We start from the raw sequence: 21,462 nt of genomic DNA, 5'->3' as shown, positions 1-21,462 counted from the left end.
ATCTGTAACCCACTACAACTACTATAGTTTTAGGGTTGGAGTTTCAATAACAAAAGTAGTGAAACTATAAATGTTAAAGTAATGTTATGATTTTAGGTCAAAAAAGAAATGTCAAATAAAGCTCCTTCCTTAGCTCACTCCATTTTACCTACGCTAACTGCTACTGGGTTCTGAGAACAGTAGATGATTTTATATAGACTATACAGTATAATGAATTATTCTGTAGTAGGAAGAGTTAAGTCTAAAGTTCCAGCCTCTTAACTCTGACTTTCCTGGTATTTTGTGTTCGTGTTTTTACTGCAGCTTTTTGTGGTTTAATAAGCACACTCATTGTGCTGTTAGTTTACATTTTTAATATATGAAACAGATTCAAAGCACTCACAAACACAAGAAGCCTTGTCCTGCAGAACACATCCACGGCCTCCCAGGCCATGTAAGCCCGAGAAGGCTGTGAATGGTTGTTCTACAACAAGCCAGCCGATTCAGGGAGAAGTCAAAACTGTAATAAGAGTTTAATTATGCCTCTCTTATGAGTACACTGCATGAGGGAAGGGGAGGAAAAGAAGGGTAGTACCAGAGCTTTATGCAATGGACAAGGAGATAGTGGAGAGAGGGATATCTTGTAATTAGCTGTTCTGTAGCACTGCTGGTGTGCAAGATGAGGAGGGGTGGAATTGCCATGGCTCTGCCCAAACATGCTCGTCTGGGAATGAGGGAGCTTCTAGCAGTGCTAATGTATTCTCTTGTGTAATCCTAAAACCATTTTTTGTTTGGATATAAACATTCCTTTGAGCATCTACAACAAAAACATTGCTGCAACATGCTAGTGCGTGAGAGCTGGAAAGCTGAAACTAACAAGAAACAAAAGTGAAATTGTTTATTTTATAGTTTATTTTCATTGTCCAGTCTGAGGGAAATGCAAAAAATGTACTAATTTTTGAAAATTATTTCACTCTCGCATATCTAAAGGATTACTAATAATACAGCAGGTTATGTTATGTACAGATAGCTTTATCGTGACATTGTTTCTTTAACTATGTCTGATTTTCTCCCACTACTCTTTATTTTTAAGATAGTATATCAAGATAAATGTAAAAGATTCCTCTTTTCCTTCCCAAGCTGTTGTGCCTAACTCTCTTAGGCTCTGTTGAAAATCCCAGCTGTAGCTCTAGCAATATCTAGATCTCATTACTCAGCTTTGCACGTTCATTTTGGTGGTGTTATTCAAAAGGAAAAAATTGTTCTGTTAGCCTAAGCTTTACTAGAAATACCGAACTGAATTTGTCTCATTCATTTACAGGGGTTGGCAATGTGTCCGTTCATGGACACAAGTGTCTGTGGTAAAAATTTTGAGATCCGTGGGAGTGCTCACCTGGGGCGGCTCCCCGCAATTGGCTCCCCGTCACTGATGTTGGTGGCGGACACCAGGCGGCTCTGCAGGCACACTGCCTCTGTCCCCCCTACCCAAATGCTGACTCCACAGCTCCCAGCCTATTGGCCGGGAACCATGGTCGATGGGAGCTGGGGGAGCGGTGCCTGCAGACTGATGCTGCATGCCTGCAGAGCTGCCTGGCCGCGCTCGCCTCAGTCAGCAACAGCAGGGACGGGGAGCCGCTTGCGGGGTGGGCAGTGAGCCTCCCCGCAAGCGGCTCCCCATCCTGCTGTTGCTGGCGGAGGCGTGGCCAGGCAGCTCTGCACACTGCCTCTGTCCCCCACCTCCCAGCGCTGACTCTGCGCTCCCAGCCCAATGGCTGGGAACCACGGCCAATGGGAGCTGTGGGGGCAGCACCTGCGGACAGGGCAGTGTGCAGAGCCGCCTGGCTGCACCTCCGTGTATGAGCCAGAAAGGGGACATGCCACTGCTTCGGGGAGCTGCTTGAGGTAAGTGCTGCATGGAGCCTGAACTTGCCCGGGCCCCGCCTCCCCGGCCCAGCCCTGATTCCCCCTCCCACCCTCCGAACAGCTTGGACTCAGCCCAGAGCATCCTCCTACACCCCAAACACCTCACCCCCAGCCCCACCCCAGAGCCTGCATCCCCAGGTGGAGCCATCACCCCCCCACATACCCAACCCCCTGCTCCAGCCCAGAGCCTCATCCTGAACCCTTCATTTCTGGCCCCACCCTGGAACCCGCACCCCCAGCCCAGAGCCCATACCACTTCCCACACCCCAACCCCCTGCCTCAGCCTGGAGCCACCTCCCACCCCCCGCCAATGTCTGTCACTAAGTCCAGTAATTTTGTCAAGTGTCTGTTGCGCAACGTGGTGGTGCTGACCCCTGTTTCTGAATAATGCTAATGAAAAGTCAGACTAATTTTCTTTAATAGAAGAGATCGACTTCTGGTGTTGAACTTTAATGTAAACTGGTTTTTTATTTTCTTACAAATGTTCTGTTGTCTATTTGCAATAGGTCTAGAAAAGTTTTAAAAATGTGGCAGTTCATGGATCAGTCTGATATTGAAACCATGCGAAGTCTGAAGGATGCTATGGCACAACATGAATCATCCTCTGAATATCGGAAAGTGGTAAATCGTGCTCTGAATATTCCAGGCTGTAAAGTAGTTCCTTTCTGTGGCGTATTTTTAAAGGAGCTTTGTGAAGTTCTAGATGGAGCAGCAAGCCTCATCAGACTTTGCCCACAGTATAATTCCCAGGATGAAACATTAGAGGTAAATTATTAAGAGAAGGCACTGATGTTCTAAATGGTTACATGCCCATACCTGTATACTGTGAAAATGGCTCCCTACCAAATTGTAGATGATAGTGAAATTATTATTTGACAGTTATTGAAGATGACAATTGCTTGAACCCCTTTTGTTCAATGCAGTTGATGAAACTTTTTGTGGCCTTCTCTAAACCAAAGTGTAATCAATGGTATCAAATAGAAGGATATCAATCCAGTTATACAATAACAACTCGTGTTCATTTTTTAAAATTAATTTAAAGTGGATTGTTTAAAAATAGGAATGACAAATATATTACAACTACAGTTGCAATCAACAATGAACGTTTATGCCAAAGAACCTCATTCTGGAAGGTGCTAAGCACTTTCTTTGAAAGATAGTGCTCTTAACTTCCACTTAATTCAATAGGAATAAGGATAAAGAAGAGTTCAGAACCTCAGTGTTTCAGGCCCTTAATATACAAAAAGAAGCAATTCTTAGAGTATGTGTTAGTGTGGATCCTGAGGTAGGTGCTCAGGCAGGCAAACCTGGAATCTTTTGAATAGCAACATCCAGCAGGGCCATGGATGCGGCTGTGTGCTACTTTGTGCTCTTGTGCAAAGACATAAAGGGTGGAGAGGCCCTGACCGTCTCTCAATTCTTTCGTAATGTCTGTGGTAGGGAGACAGACTGGGAATTTGTCTGACCTGCTTCTGGTTTCAGAACTCTTTTCTTGATGCTTGCTGAAGCGCCCTGGGTGGTAGTACTGCATGGACCTTCCAAAGACACGGTGGAGTTAATGAGGGAGACACTCCAGCTGCTCTTCCTACCTAAAGAATTCTCCTCATCCCTGGATGAATCAGCCATCATAGCCCCAACACTGGCTGTCAATGACTTCCAGGCTTTCCTGGAGTTGCTGCCAGGATAGCGGACACATTGGACATGGAAATGATGGTGCTCCAGGAAGACAAATTTGACAACCTCAGCACCTCCATGCCCACAAGAATTGCCCTCCCAGTCAATGAGGGCATTTTAGACCCAGTGAAGGGTTTGGGGCACATCCCTGCCTCACTCCTTTCTGTCTTGGAAGCGGCTGGAAAAACACTACCAAGTCCGTCCCAGAGGTTTTGATTACTTTTATGCCCATCTGACACTGGGGTTGCTCATCGTCTCTGCAGTCCAGGAGAGGACTAGATCCACCCAGAGAACTTCAGAGACAAGGACCCCAAAAAGCTGGACATTTGTGGAAGGAAAGCATCTCTCCAATTCTGCATTACAACCAATCTAGTGCTGTTTGCAAAATACAACTTTTGGTATGGGAGAGGGTGGCTTCCTTCCTATCTCAGCTCCCACAGGTGTATAGGGAAGAACCGAGACATGATCAAGGAAGGGCAGATGATAGCCAAGACAGCACTACAAGTGGCAATGGATGAATCCAATACAGCTGCTTAATCTGTCTCCACAGCAGTCGTAAGGCACCAAGTGTCGTGGGTCCAGGCATCCGGAGTATCAAGGGAAGTCCAGGCTACAATTGAGGACTTTCCCTTTGAAGATATGCATTTAAATAGCCCATGAATAGAAGAGGCACTGCACTGCCTCAAGGATTCCAGACCAACACTCAGCTCTTTGGACATTTATGCCCCAGTACCATACTGCAAACCCTTCCAGTACCAGCCATGTCAGAAACCAAGAATGTCATCTTTCTTTCATAGCTACCAGCCTGGGTATTCATCCAGAAAGTGACCCCACTATTCATGGATTATTAATGGACCCCACTATTCACCCCTCTTCCCCCTTCTCTATTGCAAATCAATCTTTCTCTCTCTCTCCCGGAGGGAGCAGGTTTGAAGAGATGATTGAGAACCATGTCAAAACCACTCTAGAGCTCACTTTCAGATATTACTTCTCCACCTTTACCAGACACTTTCCTCCAACAATGGAATCAGGGCTCTTTTTTACATCTTCCCACCAATCCTAGCAATCACCAGCCTGATTGCCAAAGTTAGACAAAATTGGACCTGATTCATCTTGGTAGTTAGCTCACTACTGGCCAAAATAGTTCTTGCTGGCAGACTTTCTACAACACCAATCTGACTTCCAGATCACCCAGATCTATTGTACAAGATATATGTCAATATATGTCAACTCTATCGGAACCCAAAGTTGCTGATGCTGAAGGCCTGGATATTGGCTGGCTGATCATCATGGAAAAGGACTGCTCCTTGCATAATCAGGAGATTCTGGCATCAGACAAGAAACTATCCATAAGTAAAACTTACTCTTCTAAATGGAAAAGGTTCTTGATGTAGGGAGCCCAACATGGCCAGGACCCAATGCAGGTCCCAATACTGAAGATTCTTGTCTACTTGCTGCAGTTAAAACATTCTGGGATTTTACTTCAATTAAGATCCATTTGGTGGCATTTCAGAATATCATCCACCAATTCAGTCTTTCAATTTTCTCTCATCTGTTGGTATCCAGATTCCTTAAGTGCCTTATGCATGCTCACTCATTGGTTAGAGATCCTCCATGGGACTTCAGTGTTGTCCTTCATAGGTTTATGGAGTCCCCCTTAGAGTCCCTTTCCAACATCTATTCAACATCTTGCTCTCCAAAACTCTCCTGGTTGCCATCACTTCAACCAGAAGAGTCAGTGAGATCCAGCAGCTCATGGCAGAGCCTCTCTCTACCTGGTTTCATAGAGACAAAGTGGTCCTGAGACTATGCAAAATTCCTTCCAATGGTGGTTTTAGAAATGCATTTGAATCAATCAGTGAACTAACTTGTGTTCTTCCCATAGCCACGTTCCAGGCAAGAGGAGAAGAAACTCCATACCTTGGTTTATCCAGGGTTCTTTGAAACTATATTGACAGGATCAAACCTTTCAGACTGTCCCCACGACTATATGAGTCTATAGCTGGCCACTCTAAAGGGCAAACCATTTCATCCCTAAAATTTCAAAATGTATCACACTGTGTTACCAGATGGCTGATGTTCCTCTCCCACTGACAGTTTAGGGACCATTCTACCAGAGCTCAAGTGGCATCCTCAGCATGGTTCTGCAATGTGCCACATTCGTCAAGCATTATGCACTCGACTTATTGCAAAGTTTGGGAGAGCTGTACTCCCGTTTGTCTTCAACAGTTGCAGTTGATTCTCCTCATGCCCACCATCCTGAAGAGGCTACTACTTGACAGTCACCTACAGTGGTGGCTTACACATACCTGAAGAAGAAAAAAACAGTTACCCTACAGTAAAAGTGATTCCTCGAGATGATGTTAGCAGTGTGAATTCCATGACCTTCCCTCACTCGTCCACAATTTCAGAGTCTTCAGCTAACACAAGCTTCAAATTGCAAGGGAACTGAGAGAGGGTCAGTTTCTGGACCCTTTATCCTCTTCTATGGGAGCACAAGAAGGCACAGGGCACATACATGGTCCTAATGGACATTGCTATTAAAAAAAAAATCCAATCTCGCACATGTGTGGTACAGCGGTATCTATAGGGGGATCCACGCTGATTACATCTTGAAAAATCACAGTCATTGTAAGGTAAATAACTGTTCTTTCCATTTTTATTTTTTTTTCCTTTCAAATCATCCATCAAGTGTAGAGATTAAAGCTGAGATTTTCAGAGTCTAAAGGAATTAATGTTTGTTTGTTTGTTTGTAGTATTGTAATGCCTAGAAGTGCTAGTAATAGACCAGAATTAGGTGTTCAACTCCCACTGAAAGTCAGTGGGGTGATCTGTGCCTCATACGCCAAGGCCCCTTTGAAAATCTCAAGTTAAACTATATTTCTGTCAGTTTACTTAACTATGTGCTATTCTAACTGTTCATTGTATTAACTATTTGGGGTTTTTTAGTTTGTTTCAGATTACAATGGGCAAGATAATTTCTTGCAACGAGTAGGCCAAGATGGTTTAAATAATACAGAAAAAGAATCAACAGCAAACAGTATCTTTCAAACCATTCGGAGTTGTAATCGCAGTTTGGAATCTGAAGAAGTTGAAGACAATTTTAGTGAAGGAGGCAGTTCAAGAAAAAACTCTTTGAAGGATAGAAACCGATACCAGTAGGTTTTACATTGCATAGTTTACTGTGCTATTTTTCTGTGTTTCAAGATTTTTTCATGTTTAATTTGCTGTTGTCTGAGTCTCAGTTATGGTAACAACATGAAACTTTAATATAAGCATCCTTGAATTTTGCCCCTTCCAATTTCAGCTCTTTTCCCAGAGTCATGCTTGATATCAGGATGCTCAGAGGCTTGGAATCTCTCAATAGTTTTATCTTCTATTGTGATGTAATTATTTCCAGGCAAATCCCTTTCATCTTGTCTAGAGAGCTTTAGAAACCCACAGTTACATTATGATTTTGATCAGTTGAGCCAGGAATTAGCACCATGACATTTCTGTTATCAGAGCTCAGAACATTATATCCTGTGTGTTAAAACAGCATTCTGCCCTAGTTAATATAAAGATTATTTATTATTGTTGGTAAGCCTGCTACTTTTTAAGGATATGTTCATTTGAGGTTCATAATTACCTCAGGAAGAATCCTTGAAAGCTATTAACCAGATTTTCACATTGGATCAGTCCAGTTATTTAGCACTGGTGTTTCTTTAATTATGACACGTGGGAAAGCTCGGTGTTAGCAACCTCAGATTCCCAGTTCCCACTTGTACAGTGACAGGCCCAGTAGTAGTCAGTATCATACCAGCATACAGTACAGTATTGGTCACATGGGAATAGTGATAAGTCCAAAGCCTGCTAAATCATTTAATCTTCCAAAGTGTTTTGTTTTCTAGTTGTCTTTCTTATTGATTTTAAAGAGGAAAACATTTTAAAGGGGAATGAAATTGGTGTTGTATCTAGCTTCCAATTTGAGATAAGTCTCCCACAGTGCATTTCTAACTAAGCACAGCTATACAGCATAGAAACAGGAGAAAAATGCAGTTGGGTGAGATGATGGTTCTATGTCTATCACAGTTTTTCCCAAGGACAAGTGTATTACTGTTATAAGAGCTTTAATCGAATCTAATAAATTTAAGATATCACAGTAGCAGATAGTTAACAGGAAACATGCTCCCTTCCTCTGTAGGGGTATTAGATAAAGTAGTCTGAACCGCATGATAGAGAGTAAAATACCCACATGTTTAGAGGTATCCAAACTGGTTCAGCCACCTATATATAAAATCCAGTAAGTGAGCATCTGAGAAGGAACTACCAGCTTCCTGCATTTATTTCATTTACATGCAATTGTAAATTTCATTTTAAAGAAATAATCTTTGTTTCCTGAAATAATGTTTTCTAATAGAATTATTAACATCTGGCCTTAGTTCCTTCTGAGCAGTGAAGCAGCAGCTGATGCCAAGAAAGGCTGTCCTACTTCACCGTCCGTTTATATCATCCCTTGATTGCGGAAGAGTGCTGTAGAAAGCCCATAGGCTTTAGAATTTCCTACAACTTAAGTGCTTCCTTCCAGAAATTATTTTTCTTAACTAACATCTAACATTTTAAAAATAGTATTTAATTCACAGCTCAGATTTAAAAGAAACTTGGGAAAACAACATTTCACTTATTGAAGCAAAGTAAAATGCTTCTAGTAATGATAAAACTCTATACAGGAAGGTAACTTCTCCTGTAAATGTTTAATCATTGCTTTGGAGTATATGTTCTATATCTATATACATACATGAAATTAAATGAATTCATCCTCCTTTGAGCAGTACCAGTCTGTCCCGTCTGCTTTTCTAAAGACTTCATCTCTCTGTAGTCAAGCCCTCTTGGCTGCCAGCAGTCAGTGCTTGAAGTCTCCTTTCCCCCACTGTCCTGTTTTCTCCTTCTTGTGCACACTGAGAACTCTGGGAGGGACAGGAGCTTGCAGCAGAGAGGATGAGGCAATACCATTTTGCTCTCTTTTTGTGTAGAGGCTGGAAAAGCAGGATTGTTTTAAAATATTGTGCACTGCGGACGGCTTTTCCAGTGAGATGGGAGTAGTATTTTGCATGTAGTATGTGAGGTCATTAACTTATGCTCTTTTGTATATGTTAATATTTGGTTTCTTAGTAAAGTTAAAAAGTATTTTTATTATAGTTATTTATTTAAACTAAAGACTGTTTAGTAGTAGAAATCTTGATTTTTGTAAGGGTGATATATGAAACTGTAATATTTTGATGTTTGGGGGAAATATCACATAATTTGCTTCAGTGTCATAGTTCAAAATGAAAATGAAGATCTTACCTTAATTGATTTTTCCTGAATTACATATAGAACTGAGGCTCTGAGTCCACAAAAATAGATAACTTAGCTTGAGCTGAAGAATATAAGGGGCATCTAACAAAGTCAGGGAATGTTTATCAATATTCCCACTCTTACCTGTTGATAGGATGTTTAGCACTCTGTGATCAGTGACTTGGCTATTCACCAGGAATTTCCTGACATGCCAAGTATATGTCAATGATTCATTTTTATTAGGGCTTTCTCTTTTCAGGGATAAAGCAAGTTGGGTAGGAAGACAGAAAATTGCCAACGCAAGTACAATTATGTGTCATCTCCTTCATATCTAACTCCCATGACAGAGAGGATAGAGCTATTTTTCTAATTTAAAATGCTTATATATTTCAAATTATTTCAAACTTGTGACACTTAAATATTGTCAAAATCAAGGTAGACCAGAATAAATTCAGATAGAAGCTCCCCCTAATTTTCCTGTGGTTTAATGTTTTCATACACAACAGTATATAAGAATGGGAATCTATAAAATATGGGTGTCATTGGAGAAGGGGAAATTACATGATCTACTTGTAATTTGATGTCCTTGAAAGTGATATGGCTGTGACAGTCACATTCACTATCCATTCCAAAGGAAGAACTAGAATTGCATTCGTTAGAAATTTTGATTTGTGGGTACTGACCCATAGAAGCTTGCCTATAGTATATGTATCGGGGGGTAGATGAGTTAGTCTGTATCCACAAAAACATCTGAAGAACTGGGTTTTTTTTTTTACCCACGAAAGCTTATGCCCAAATAAATCTGTTTAGTCTTTAAGGTGCCACTGGACTCCTTGTTATAGTATATGTACTTTTTCAAGGTTTGTTAATCAACTAACTTACGCTGACATTCTAAATTTTGACACATAATCCTTTTAATGATTGATCCCACTTTGGAGAGACAAGCCATATTATATGTGTCTGAATCAATACCTTTAAAGCACAGTAATTTCTCTTTAGAATAAGTGTGAAAATCCACACAATTTTCTTTTTTATATATTGCATCCCTTGCTATTTCCTTCATAAAACTACATTCTGTTCTAACATTTCCTTTTATCTGTTTCCTTCATTCCTAATGCATCTCAGTACAACACACGCAAAGAAAGCCTCTGAGTCAAACCGAGTTCTGTAAGTTTGTTCTTAGCACTTCCTAAACTATATTGCTTGTGCTAGCTCCTGCCAGAAATTAATTGTGCATTTTTTGTGTGGCTGCTTCAGATGGTATGAACAAGGCTGTGCCATCCCTGTCTATCCTGGGCTGCTCTTTGCAAGTCCTCTCTCTGTTGTTAAATCCTGTAAATATTTTCTAGGATATTTGTAGGGTTGGCTGCTTTATTCCTTTTGAAAAAAGTTATTCTTGTGTGGTCATGACAAATACTTTAATGTTTAGATATGGGATGAGATGCATTGAAGTCAACAGCAATCTATACTAGCTGAGGATCTGGCCTATGGTTGTTCTTTTTACATTCAGTACTGCAGTACATGTATGTTTCAATTTGGCAGAAAAAGCTCTTGTAGGAAGGAGATTTTGGATAAGTGAATTCTGTTCTCATAAATCATATTTGTTAATTTAGATTTTTCTGCTTCATAGCTGCTGTTTCTCAGAACAGTAAAGGTATTCACTGTATTTGGATTGGTAGCTACAAACATGATTGATAATTATGTGTTACTTGTATAATATTTTACATGTTCAAAATAGAAATATTCACTAATTAATTCTCACAACGCTTTTCTGAGCAAGGTATGTGTTGTTGTCGTCACTATTTTATAGATGATAACATTAAGGGTATGTCTGTGCTATGGGGCAGGGGGGTGATTCCCATCTCATGTATGCCTATTCCTGCTAGCTGTCATTGAGTTAGCATGCTAAATATCGTGATGCAGCCACGGTGGCACACATAGGGGCGAGTAGTGGCATGGGCTAGGCGTGCTGAGTACAAACCCTCCAGAACCCTATGGTACTTGGAATGGCTTGCCCCCCTGCCTGTGCTACCCCAGCTACGCTACTGTTTTCAGTGTGCTAACTTGATGGGAGCTAGTGTATGTATGTCTGAGTGAGCTGGAAATCACACCTCTAGCTCCTAAATGTAGATGTAGCCTAAGACAGAGAGAGTAAGTAACTTGCTCAAGGCCACAGTGTGAATCTCTGAAGAGTAGAAATATTGCAAAGGAATTAGCCTTCAATCCACTAGACTGTGCTGCCAGTATCCACAAAAGAGATTTGGACATACTGCAACCAAAGCTATTGTATGGATTGGATTTAGAAGCTAGAATCACTTTGTTTTTAGACCCCCTGTGAAAGTTGTTCATTATTAAGAACTTTTTAAATGTGCATTTATATTTTTGTACATGTGATGTTTGGGAGGGAAACCTGAAAAAATAGTCATCATAATTTTTTCTCTATCTCTAATACAGTGATATCAATCCTAACAATATCTGTTAATTAATTAGTTTGTCCAAAATTACAATAGTATAAAGGTACATTCTATGTACTATATAATGCAATACTGTCAAAGTCTTTAAGCATAGATGTCCTTGTACCTCTAAACAGTATGATGTTAATCTTCTGCTGAATTTAAACTATAATAGAACAGGTTTTAAAGATAGTATTGTAGCTAAACATGCATAGAGTAAATGAAAACGTGTATCAGACGTTCCACTATGTATTCAGTATATATACAAATACTGGAAAACATAAGGGTTGTATCTTACTTCACATACAGGTTTATAATTGGAGATCTCTCAGACTCAGAAAGTGACATATCTGAGCAGTCAAAAGAGTGGGACACAAATACAACTGAAGAGCAGCAAAAGGCATACAGTCATGGAATAGAACTCATTCCCTGGTATGTGTTATCAATCAGAGCTGATGTCCATCAGTTCATGCTACAAGGGGCAACTGTCATACATTATGACCAGGATATGCATCTCTCAGCACGCTGTTTTCTTCAGCTTCAACCTGACAATAGTACTTTGACATGGATAAAACCCACCACAGCTTGTCCTGCAAATACCAAAGTAAAACTCGGTGTGCTAGGTAGCACTGCTGATCTTGGTAAATTTCAGTTTCTTGGCAGTACTGGATTGAATGGACTGGTGGAAGGTTTCTTGGATTTGTTTTCAGCAAAGGCTGTGTACATGGGTCACCCTGGCATTGATATGCACACTGTGTGTGTTCAAAATAAACTTTGTAGTATGTCCCTTGAAGAGAATGGAGTAACACTACTATATGGACTTCAAACTACTGATAATAAGTTACTGCACTTCGTGGCTCCAAAATATACTGCCAAAATGCTGTATGATGGATTGCTGGAATTAACAAAAGCTGTAAGAAAAATGAGGAAATTCCCTGATCAGAGATTGCAGTGGCTACGGAAACAGTACGTCTGCCTTTATCAGGTAAGTTTCAGAGTAGCAGCCGTATTAGTCTGTATTCGCAAAAAGAAAAGGAGTATTTGTGGCACCCTAGAGACTAACAAATTTATTTGAGCATAAGTTTTCGTGAGCTACAGCTCACTTCATTGGATGCATTCAGTGGAAAATACAGTGGGGAGATTTATATACATAGAGAATATGAAACAATGGGTGTTACTATACACACTGTAATGAGAGTGATCACTTAAGGTGAGATATTACCAGCAGGAGAGCTGGAGGGGGAACCTTTTGTAGTGATAATCAAGGTGGGCCATTTCCATTAGTTGACAAGAACATCTGAGGAATGGTGGGGGGTGGAATAAACATGGGGAAATAGTTTTACTTTGTGTAATGACCCATCCACTCCCAGTCTCTATTCAAGCCTAAGTTAATTGTATCCAGTTTGCAAATTAATTCCAATTCAGCAGTCTCTCATTGGAGTCTGTTTTTGAAGTTTTTTTGTTGAAGAATTGCAACTTTTAGGTCTGTAATCGAGTGACCAGAGAGATTGAAGTGTTCTCCAACTGGTTTTTGAATGTTATAATTCTTGACGTCTGATTTGTGTCCATTTATTCTTTTATGTAGAGACTGTCCAGTTTGACTAATGTACATGGCAGAGGGGCATTGCTGGCACATTATGTGTAAAAATAGTGAATCTGGCCTTTGATATTGCATTTAATCAAAGGCCATCATGTGCCAGCAATGCCCCTCTGCCATGTACATTGGTCAAACTGGACAATCTCTACGTAAAAGAATAAATGGACACAAATCAGACGTCAAGAATTATAACATTCAAAAACCAGTTGGAGAACACTTCAATCTCTTTGGTCACTCAATTACTGACCTAAAAGTTAACTGCTGGAAATGGCCCACCTTGATTATCACTATAAAAGGTCCCCCCTCCCTGCTCTCCTGCTGGTAATATCTCACCTTAAGTGATCACTCTTGTTACAGTGTATATGGTAACACCCATTGTTTCATGTTCTCTATGTATATAAATCTCCCCACTGTATTTTCCACTGAATGCATCCGATGAAGTGAGCTGTAGCTCACGAAAGCTTATGCTTAAATAAATGTGTTAGTCTCTAAGGTGCCACAAGTACTCCTTTTCTTTTTATCAGGTAAGATGCATTGTAATCATCTAGTGTATAAATAAGTGAGAGTTTCTAAGATACCAACAATATGCATAGTCATATCTTTTTTAGGCGGGTTAAGATTAAAGATACAAGACCTGATTCTCCACCGTTACATTAATTTTACACCAGCATAACTCCACTGAAGTCAACAGATTGACAGTAGTGTAAAACTAGTGAATCTGGCCTTTATATTGCATTTAATCAAAGACTATTTGATACACTAAAATCAAGTATTAAACAGATCTTTTATATTAAGCAGATCTTAATATATCATAAAATAAAAAGTGAAACTGGTATGCTAATTGGGCCTTTGAAGTTAGCATTTGATTAAACAGGAAGCAATACCCATAACTACACAGGGGCTCAAATCTTGAGCAGTGGGAGGTGGGATAAAAAAAACAAAACAAAAAGAAAAACGTTTTGCCAATAATAACAACAAAACAAACAGCAGTACTTTTACTATAAGTAAAACTTGCCTTGCTTTTGATGGTCAGTCTTTCACTGCTTTATAGTGGGTATCTTCACTACTATCTCAGAAAATGTTTGAGTCTTTTTGCCATACTGTACCTAGTCCTTTTTTTTTTTTTTTTGTAATACTGAGAATTTTTGTAGGAGGATGGCAGGTTTGAAGGCCCAACTTTGGCTCAGGCTGTTGAACTGTTTGGAGGTAGACGCTGGAGTGCCAGGAACACAAGCACAGGGACCCTGACCAGAAGCACTGAGAAACCCAGTGTGCAGAGAAACAACACTCTGGGAATAAGCACAGCCAAGAAAAAGAAGAAAGTACTCATGAGGGTAGAATATTTTGTTATGTACTAATCCTGTGATCTAGCCAATTTAAGCTATTTATAATATAGTTTTTGTATAGCTAGCCATGTATTCGGAACCAGAGAAAAGATCAGTAAATAATAATACAGTTGTTATAATTTTGAAAGTATGTTAATTGCAATGGCAGTTCCCTGGCTTACTATTTATTTAGGAGAGGCTTATTTTTCCTCACACCTAGGGAGGCCCAGGATTTTGGGGGACAGCATGTAGAACAATGGGGTGCAGACTGATTGAGACCTTTATATAATACCTCCCCTCTGAGCTGTTCCAGTAGTTGTAAATCAGCTGAGCACAGGAGTTGCCCAGGCCACTTGGTCTTTTTCCTAGACATACATCCTTTTCACAAGTGGCCAAGAGAGGGATCATTTAGGAACTGGTATGATGGCTCTACACTACCAAAGATTCCTTTAGTCAGAGGGATTCCTCAAGGGGCCAGATGCACCTCCTCTAGGACTGTTTTATGCCAGTGGACTAGCGCAAAGCCAACCAGAGCACTCCAGAAAATCAAGGCCATTGTCTTATGTGTGATGTCACACTGAGGTGACAGCCAAAGTTCCCACACTCCTTCGTGTAACTTTCATGAGATTTAAATTACCTCTTTTCTATCTAGAGTGATGGTGGCAACTATCAGCATTTACAGCAGTCGTCTTTAGTGTTTAATGTAGAATAGCTGATTCATGTCCCGTTTTTGTCATTCACAAAAAGAATATAGGGTAAAATAAATAACATTTTAAAGATGATTATGACAATGTTCACTGTTTCCAGGGTGAAAGTGGAGATGCTACTGATGATGAAATGGCAACTCGTAAGACAAAAAGTTATAAAGAATATCGTAATAGAAGTGGTTCGGATCCTCAAGACATTGATGAACGTGAAGAATCGGGTAGGATATAGTAGTCCAGTAGTTAGATCCCTTTTAGTGCTTTGTTTTGAATAATTTTGATACAGCTAATGGTGGGTGAAATGTTACAATGGACAAAAGTTTCAATAGGCTTTATTCTATACAAAAATAATAGTTATTCATTTATTAATAGGAAGTTACAGCTCTGACACGCACATCTGTGCTGTGATAGTGTTGTCAGGATGGTATTTTCTGCGAATGCTGTAAGCTTTTTACATTCATTTGTACTGTTCTTCTTTGAGTGCTTGCTCATGTTGATTTCATTCTAGGTGTGTGCATGCCCATATATGCAGTCGTTGGATATTTTTGCCTTAGCGGTATCCATAGGGTTGGGTGTGGCGCCCTCTTGAGTGACATGCTCATGCATTGGTATATTAGGTGCTGCAGCCCTACACCCTCTCAGTTCCTTCTTACCGCCTGTGGTGGCTAGTCAGAGCACCTTTCCCTTGCCTAGCAAGAGTCAGCGGTTCTTTCTCCTCAGACTTCGAGCCTTAGAGCCTTGTAAAAAGTTTGTTTACAGTAGTTAGTTAGTAAGTAGTTGTTAAATAGTATAGTTAGAGAGAGAGTCCCAGCGGGGACTTCACCCCAGGTGGGGCATGCTCCGGTCTCTGGGTTTTAAGCCCTGCTCTGTCTGCAACAGACCTATGCCTGTTAGTGACCCCCATAGCAGCTGCCCGAAGTGCTTGAGGAAATCACATGTGAAGGACAAGTGTCGCATCTGTAAGAACTTTCGTCCCAGAACTCAGAAAGAGCGAGACATCCATTTGAGGGCCCTCCTCATGGAGGCTGTTCTCCACCTGACTTCCAAGCCTTCCTGGATGGACTCTACCCCTAGCACTTCGGCCTCGGAGCGTAGCACATCCCTGGCACCTGGCTTCGCCAGCCACCACTCCCCATTACCAGTGCCTAAGAAGAAGTCAAAGAAATGCAACTCCCCAGCACCAAGCAAGAAGGGTCAAGGGGCATCGAGCGAAGGCCACCAACTCACACCAGAGCCACGTCGCAATTCCTCCCTGATGGGGACCCTAGCCCCACAAGGGATCCGCCACTGACTCCCAGGAGCGGATCCTCAAACTCGTGACAGGGCCAATGCCTTCCCAGGTTCTCCCGGCACCTAGAGAGCAAAGGCTTCTACTAGCGCTGATGTGCATCACAGGATACAGCAAGGGTTCCCTATAAGGGCAAGCCAGCCATAAAGACCGCCCCTCTCCCCAGAGGGCAAGCGAATGCTGCCAGTCTCCGGAGCCTAGACAACGCTTTCCGTCTCCACACCCCAGGTCTCCATCTTCTGCAGGACGCCCAAGATTGCTGGCACTGCGATCACGGTCTCCATGCTCTCAACACAGGTCACCCAGAGGGAGGCATCAGTCACCATATCACCAGCATCAATCATTTTCCCGACGGCTGTCTCCTCTGCAAAGATCCCCATTTCTGAGACTGTAGAAGAGTCTGCGATGTGGTACTGATCTCCTTGCCGTCGGCACCGATCCAGCTACTCAAGACACCGGGCTTCTGTGGCAACAGTTAGCTATCGACTCAAGCTTTGACAGCCCCTCCATGGTCACTGGAAGGTGATTCCCCCGGCACAGAAAGGGAATTAATTTCTTCACCGAGGCAACACTGGCATGACTGGGCACCTGAGGCTGCATTGACCTCCGCAATGCCATCTTGGCAGCAAGGCCAGTGGCCAGCACAATGGCCCTACTGGAGCATGTGGGGCATGCCTGTGATGCCAATGCGTCCTTCGCTCCATTTTTCGGCCACTGCCTCGAAGCAGCAACCAGCAGCACCAAGCTCAGTGAGCAAGGTGCACTCGGAGGCTGGGGTAGAGGAGCAAGCGCTCACCCCGAAACCCTCTTCTTCCATGGGAGATAATGCCCCGGGGCCTCCCCCAGTCGCTCAATCGTCATTCTCATCCCCAGATGAGGTGGTAATGGTGCCCTCATGCCAGCCCACCAGATGATTTTAAAGAACACCAGGACCTGCTTCGTAGATGGCCACAAACTTTGGCTTGGAAGTGGAGGAGATGGCTGAACAGGAGGACACCCTATTTAAAGTACTCTCAGCATCTACCCCCACCCGTATCACACTACCAGTACATGATAGGGTCTTCAAAATAGCCAAAGACCTCTGGCAAACTCCATCTCCTATCCCTGTCACCTCCAAGAAGGCAGAGAAAAAAATTTTTATCCCAGTCAAGGGTTTGAATATTTGTATACCTTCCTGCCTCCGGGCTCATTGGTCATCTCTGCAGCCAACGAGAAGGACAGATGGGGCAAACCAGTTCGACCGCCAGAAATAAGGAGGTCAAGAGGCTGGACCTCTTTGGAAGGAAGGTTTATTCAGTGGCAAGCCTTCAGTTCCAGGGGGCTAACCACCAGGCTCTCTTGGGGAGGTACAACTTTAACTTATGGAACTCCCTCTGTAAGTTTGAGGAATCCCTTCCCCAGAACTCAGCCCAGGAATTTGGGGCCCTGGTGGAGGAGGGTACGGCAGTGGCTAGGTGTTCCCTCCAAATGCCTGGGACACAATTAATTCGGTAGCTCGGGTGGTCGCATCAGCCTTGGTCATGAGGCACAGCTCCTGGCTTCAGACCGCTGGCCTGTCCTCAGAAATGCAGGCCTTGATCCAAGATCTTCCCTTCGATGGTATTTTTGTGGAGCAGACCAACGCGAGGCTACACCATCTGAAGGACACTAGGGTCACTCTTCATTCACTCAGTCTGCATATGTTGCAGTTGGCAAGGAAGCAGTTCTGGCCGCTCCCGCCACCAAGGCTTTGGCAACCTCAACAAGGGCCTGCAAGGAGAAGGGATAGAGACATGAATTTTAGTTGTTGCTGCCCTCCTTCCTCCTGCTCACCTGCACAACCCAGCCCAGGATAGCATGATGGGGGCCAGAAGCTCTCACTCTGAGGGTGCACTCGAGAGCGATGCCCCAGTCCACTCTCCGGATCCACCTTGTTTTTTCCTCAACCGTCTTCATCCCTACCATTCGGTCTGGTCGTGTGTCACGTTGGACCGTTGGGTGCTAGAGATTGTATTTCAGGGCTACATCCTGCAATTTTCACCCCTCCCCCCCCGCCCATCCTTCCCCGTCCCTCTTCAGGGACACTTCTCACAAGCAACTTCTCGTTCAAGAGGTCGAAAACTTCATGCAGCTGAGGGCAGTGGAAGGGTCCCTCGGGACATGAGATGAAAAGGGTTCTACTCCCTATATTTCGTAATCCCAAAAGCAAAAGGTGGCCTGGGACCCATTCTGGACCTGCGAAGCCTCAACAAGTCTCTCAAGAAGTTGAAGTTTCGCATGGTCTCCCTGGTTTCCATCATCCCCTCCCTGGATCTGGGAGACTGGTACGCTGCCCTCAATCTGAAGGACACTTATTTCCATATCTCCATCTTCCAAGGTCATAGACAATTCCTCCATTTTATAGTGGGTGGATACCATTTCCAGTTCATGGCACTTCCCTTTGTTCTTTCGTCTGCCCCACGGCATTCACAAAATGTATGATACCAGTGACCGCTTACCTGAGGTGTTGAGGAGTTCAGGTCTTCCTGTATCTTGATGATTGGCCATCAAGGACAGATCTCGAGACCAGGTACAGATGAGTCTCGATCTGGTATGTTGCACCTTTCACGACCTGAGCCTGTTGATAACAAAAAGAAATTGACCTCAAGGCCGGTGCAATGGATAGAGTTTGTTGGGGCGGTTCTCAACTCCACACAAGCCAGAGCCTTCCTTCCAGAGACATGTTTTCAGGCCATGTCGGACCTACTCTCCCATGTGAAAAACTACCTGCTCACCATTGCTCGCAACTGCCTGCAATTGTTAGGCCCCATGGCTACTTGTATGTATGTGGTCCGGCATGCCCGGCTCCATCTCCACGCACTGGTTGGCATTAGTCTACATCCCCAAGTAGAATGATCTAGACTGGGTAGTCAGGGTGCCAGTTCATATCTGGTCGTCCCTGGATTGGTGGTTGAGGGAGTTGCCTTTGCGGCCCCGGCCCCATCACTGACCCTGGTTTCCAGTGCGTCAGACCTGGGCTGGGGAACCCACCAGGGTGAGCTCAGCACACTAGGCCACTGGTTGTGAGATGATCTGGCCCTCCACATAAATGACAGGGAGCTCAAAGTGGTTCCTCTGGCCTGCCAGGCTTTCCTACCCTACCTGAAAGGCAAGGTGGTGCAGGTCCTGACGGACAATACCACTGCGATGTCATGTCGAGCGGGGACCGCCGCCTGGACGGCCCCGGGCCCCATCAGGCGCATTTCCACTGAGGCGGTGCGCCGCAACCGGCTCTGGGTCGGCTGGGAAGGCCCAGCGGGCAGGTGGCTCCCTGCTTCACGGCAGGGAGAGTTACAGCCCCCAGGCAGCAGCTCTCGCCGCATCCCGGGGCCAAGGGAGATTCGGGGGCCCAAGTCCTTCTGATCGAGGCACAGCCTGTGGACGGTGTGAGGCCGGTAGCAGCCCCCAGCACGCTGGGACTGGGTCTTCTTGGAGTCGGGTTGCTTGGGAATGCAGCCCAAAGCTGGTGGTAAACTCCATCCAAGGCTAAATACTGGCACGAGACCGATAGTCAACAAGTACCATAAGGGAAAGTTGAAAAGAACTTTGAAGAGAGAGTTCAAGAGGGCGTGAAACCGTTAAGAGGTATACATTTCTTTGTGCAGCATGCCATCCATCTTGTATGTTCCACCTGTCGCACATCTGCCCGAGGCCAGGAACATGTTAGCAGATCACCACAGCAGAATCTTCTCATCTCACCACAAGTCATCACTCCATCCAGAGGCGGAATAATCTTCCACTGGTGGGGGAGTCTCTAGGTGGACTTGTTCGTGTCCGTCGGAACAGGAAATGCCATATGTTCTGCTCAAGCTGGGGAATGGGCAGGGGCTCCCTGTCAGATACCTTTTTGTTCCCGTGGTTGGAGGCTCTGATGTATGCCTTCCCACCAGTCCCATTAATCCACAGAGTCCTCATGAAGATCAAACAGGACAGGGTGAAGATGATCCTGATAGCCTCTGTATGGCCTCGACAGCACTAGTTCGGCACGCTACTGGACCTTTCAGCGGCCTCTCTGCTACAGCTGCCTCTCTGGCAGGACCTGCTGTCCCAGAACCATGGCAGTCTTCTGCACCCAAACCTGGCGGTGCTGCACCTGACAGCATGGCTACCGCATGGTTAAATGCAGAAGAATGGGAATGTTTGGCCCATGTCCAACAGGTCTTGTTGGAAGCAGAAAGCCCTCCACCAGAGGGACCTAACTGGCCAAGTGGAAAAGGTTCACATGCTGGACCTTAGACCACGGTATCTGGGTCGAGCAGGCCCCACTCCAGGCAATCCTGGACTATCTTCTGCACCTCAAGCTCCAGGGATTGTCCCTATCATCAATCAAAGTCCACTTGGCCATTATTTTGGCCTTCCACCTTCCATTCCACAGCAGGTCAGTCTTTGCTCACGGCGTGATGGTCCGGTTTTTGAAAGGTCTGGAGCGTCTCTACCTGCACATCTGGGATCCTGTTCCTCCTTGGGATCTGAATCTCATGCTGTCGCAGCTCATGGGTCCCCCTTCGAGTCTCTGGCTTCCTGCTCTACTTCTCTCCTGGAAGGTTTCGTTCCTGGTTGCGATAATATTTTCCCACCGGGTCTCTGAGATCAGGGTGCTTACTTTGGAGCTGCTGTATACAGTGTTCTACAAGGACAAGGTCCAGCTGCGGCCGCATCCAGTGTTCCTGCCCAAGGCAGTTTTACGGTTTCATACTGGCCAGGACATATACTTACCTGTCTTCTTTCCAAAGCCTCATAAATCAGAAGAGGAGCGCAAATTGCATGCCCGGGATGTCAGGAGCATGCTTGCCTTCTACATTGTCAGGACTAAGCCGTTTCGCAAGTCACTGCAGTTGTTCGTTGTGGTGGCAGATTGGATGAAAGGTCGCCCAGTGTCCACTTAGAGGATTTCATCCTGGATCATGGCCTGCGTCCAATACTGCTGCGAGGTGGTGAAAGTGCCTTCACCGGCAACTGTGACTGCCTACTCAACTAGGGTGCAGGCTTCGTTGGCGGCCTTCCTGGCCCAGATGCCGATTCAAAATATCTGCAGGGCCACTACCTGGTCATCTATCCACGTGTTTACAACTCATTTTGTGCTTACCCAGCAAGCCCGAGATGATGCTGGCTTCGATAGAGCAGTGTTGCAAGCTACACGACCATGAACTCAGAGCCCACCTCGATGGATATGGCTTGTGAGCCA

General features: G+C 44.0%; 1 protein-coding gene across 2 annotated transcripts in view; it reads left to right on the top strand.

Annotated features, from left to right (window-relative positions):
* Positions 1 to 21,462, top strand: part of PLCE1 (phospholipase C epsilon 1) — a 340,325-nt gene that overhangs the window by 255,565 nt on the left and 63,298 nt on the right. For both annotated transcript variants that reach the window (XM_038409060.2, XM_043518170.1), the window contains exons 6-10: positions 2,409 to 2,667; positions 6,526 to 6,734; positions 11,655 to 12,330; positions 14,094 to 14,276; positions 15,075 to 15,192. In XM_038409060.2, coding sequence (XP_038264988.1) covers positions 2,409 to 2,667; positions 6,526 to 6,734; positions 11,655 to 12,330; positions 14,094 to 14,276; positions 15,075 to 15,192 — 1,445 coding nt within the window. The remainder of the gene's footprint in view (positions 1 to 2,408; positions 2,668 to 6,525; positions 6,735 to 11,654; positions 12,331 to 14,093; positions 14,277 to 15,074; positions 15,193 to 21,462) is intronic.

Source organism: Dermochelys coriacea, chromosome 7 (genome assembly GCF_009764565.3).
Source record: "Dermochelys coriacea isolate rDerCor1 chromosome 7, rDerCor1.pri.v4, whole genome shotgun sequence".
NCBI lineage: Eukaryota > Metazoa > Chordata > Testudines > Dermochelyidae > Dermochelys > Dermochelys coriacea.
The sequence above is the reverse complement of the archived record's forward strand: the minus strand, read 5'-3'. Positions and strand labels throughout refer to the sequence as shown.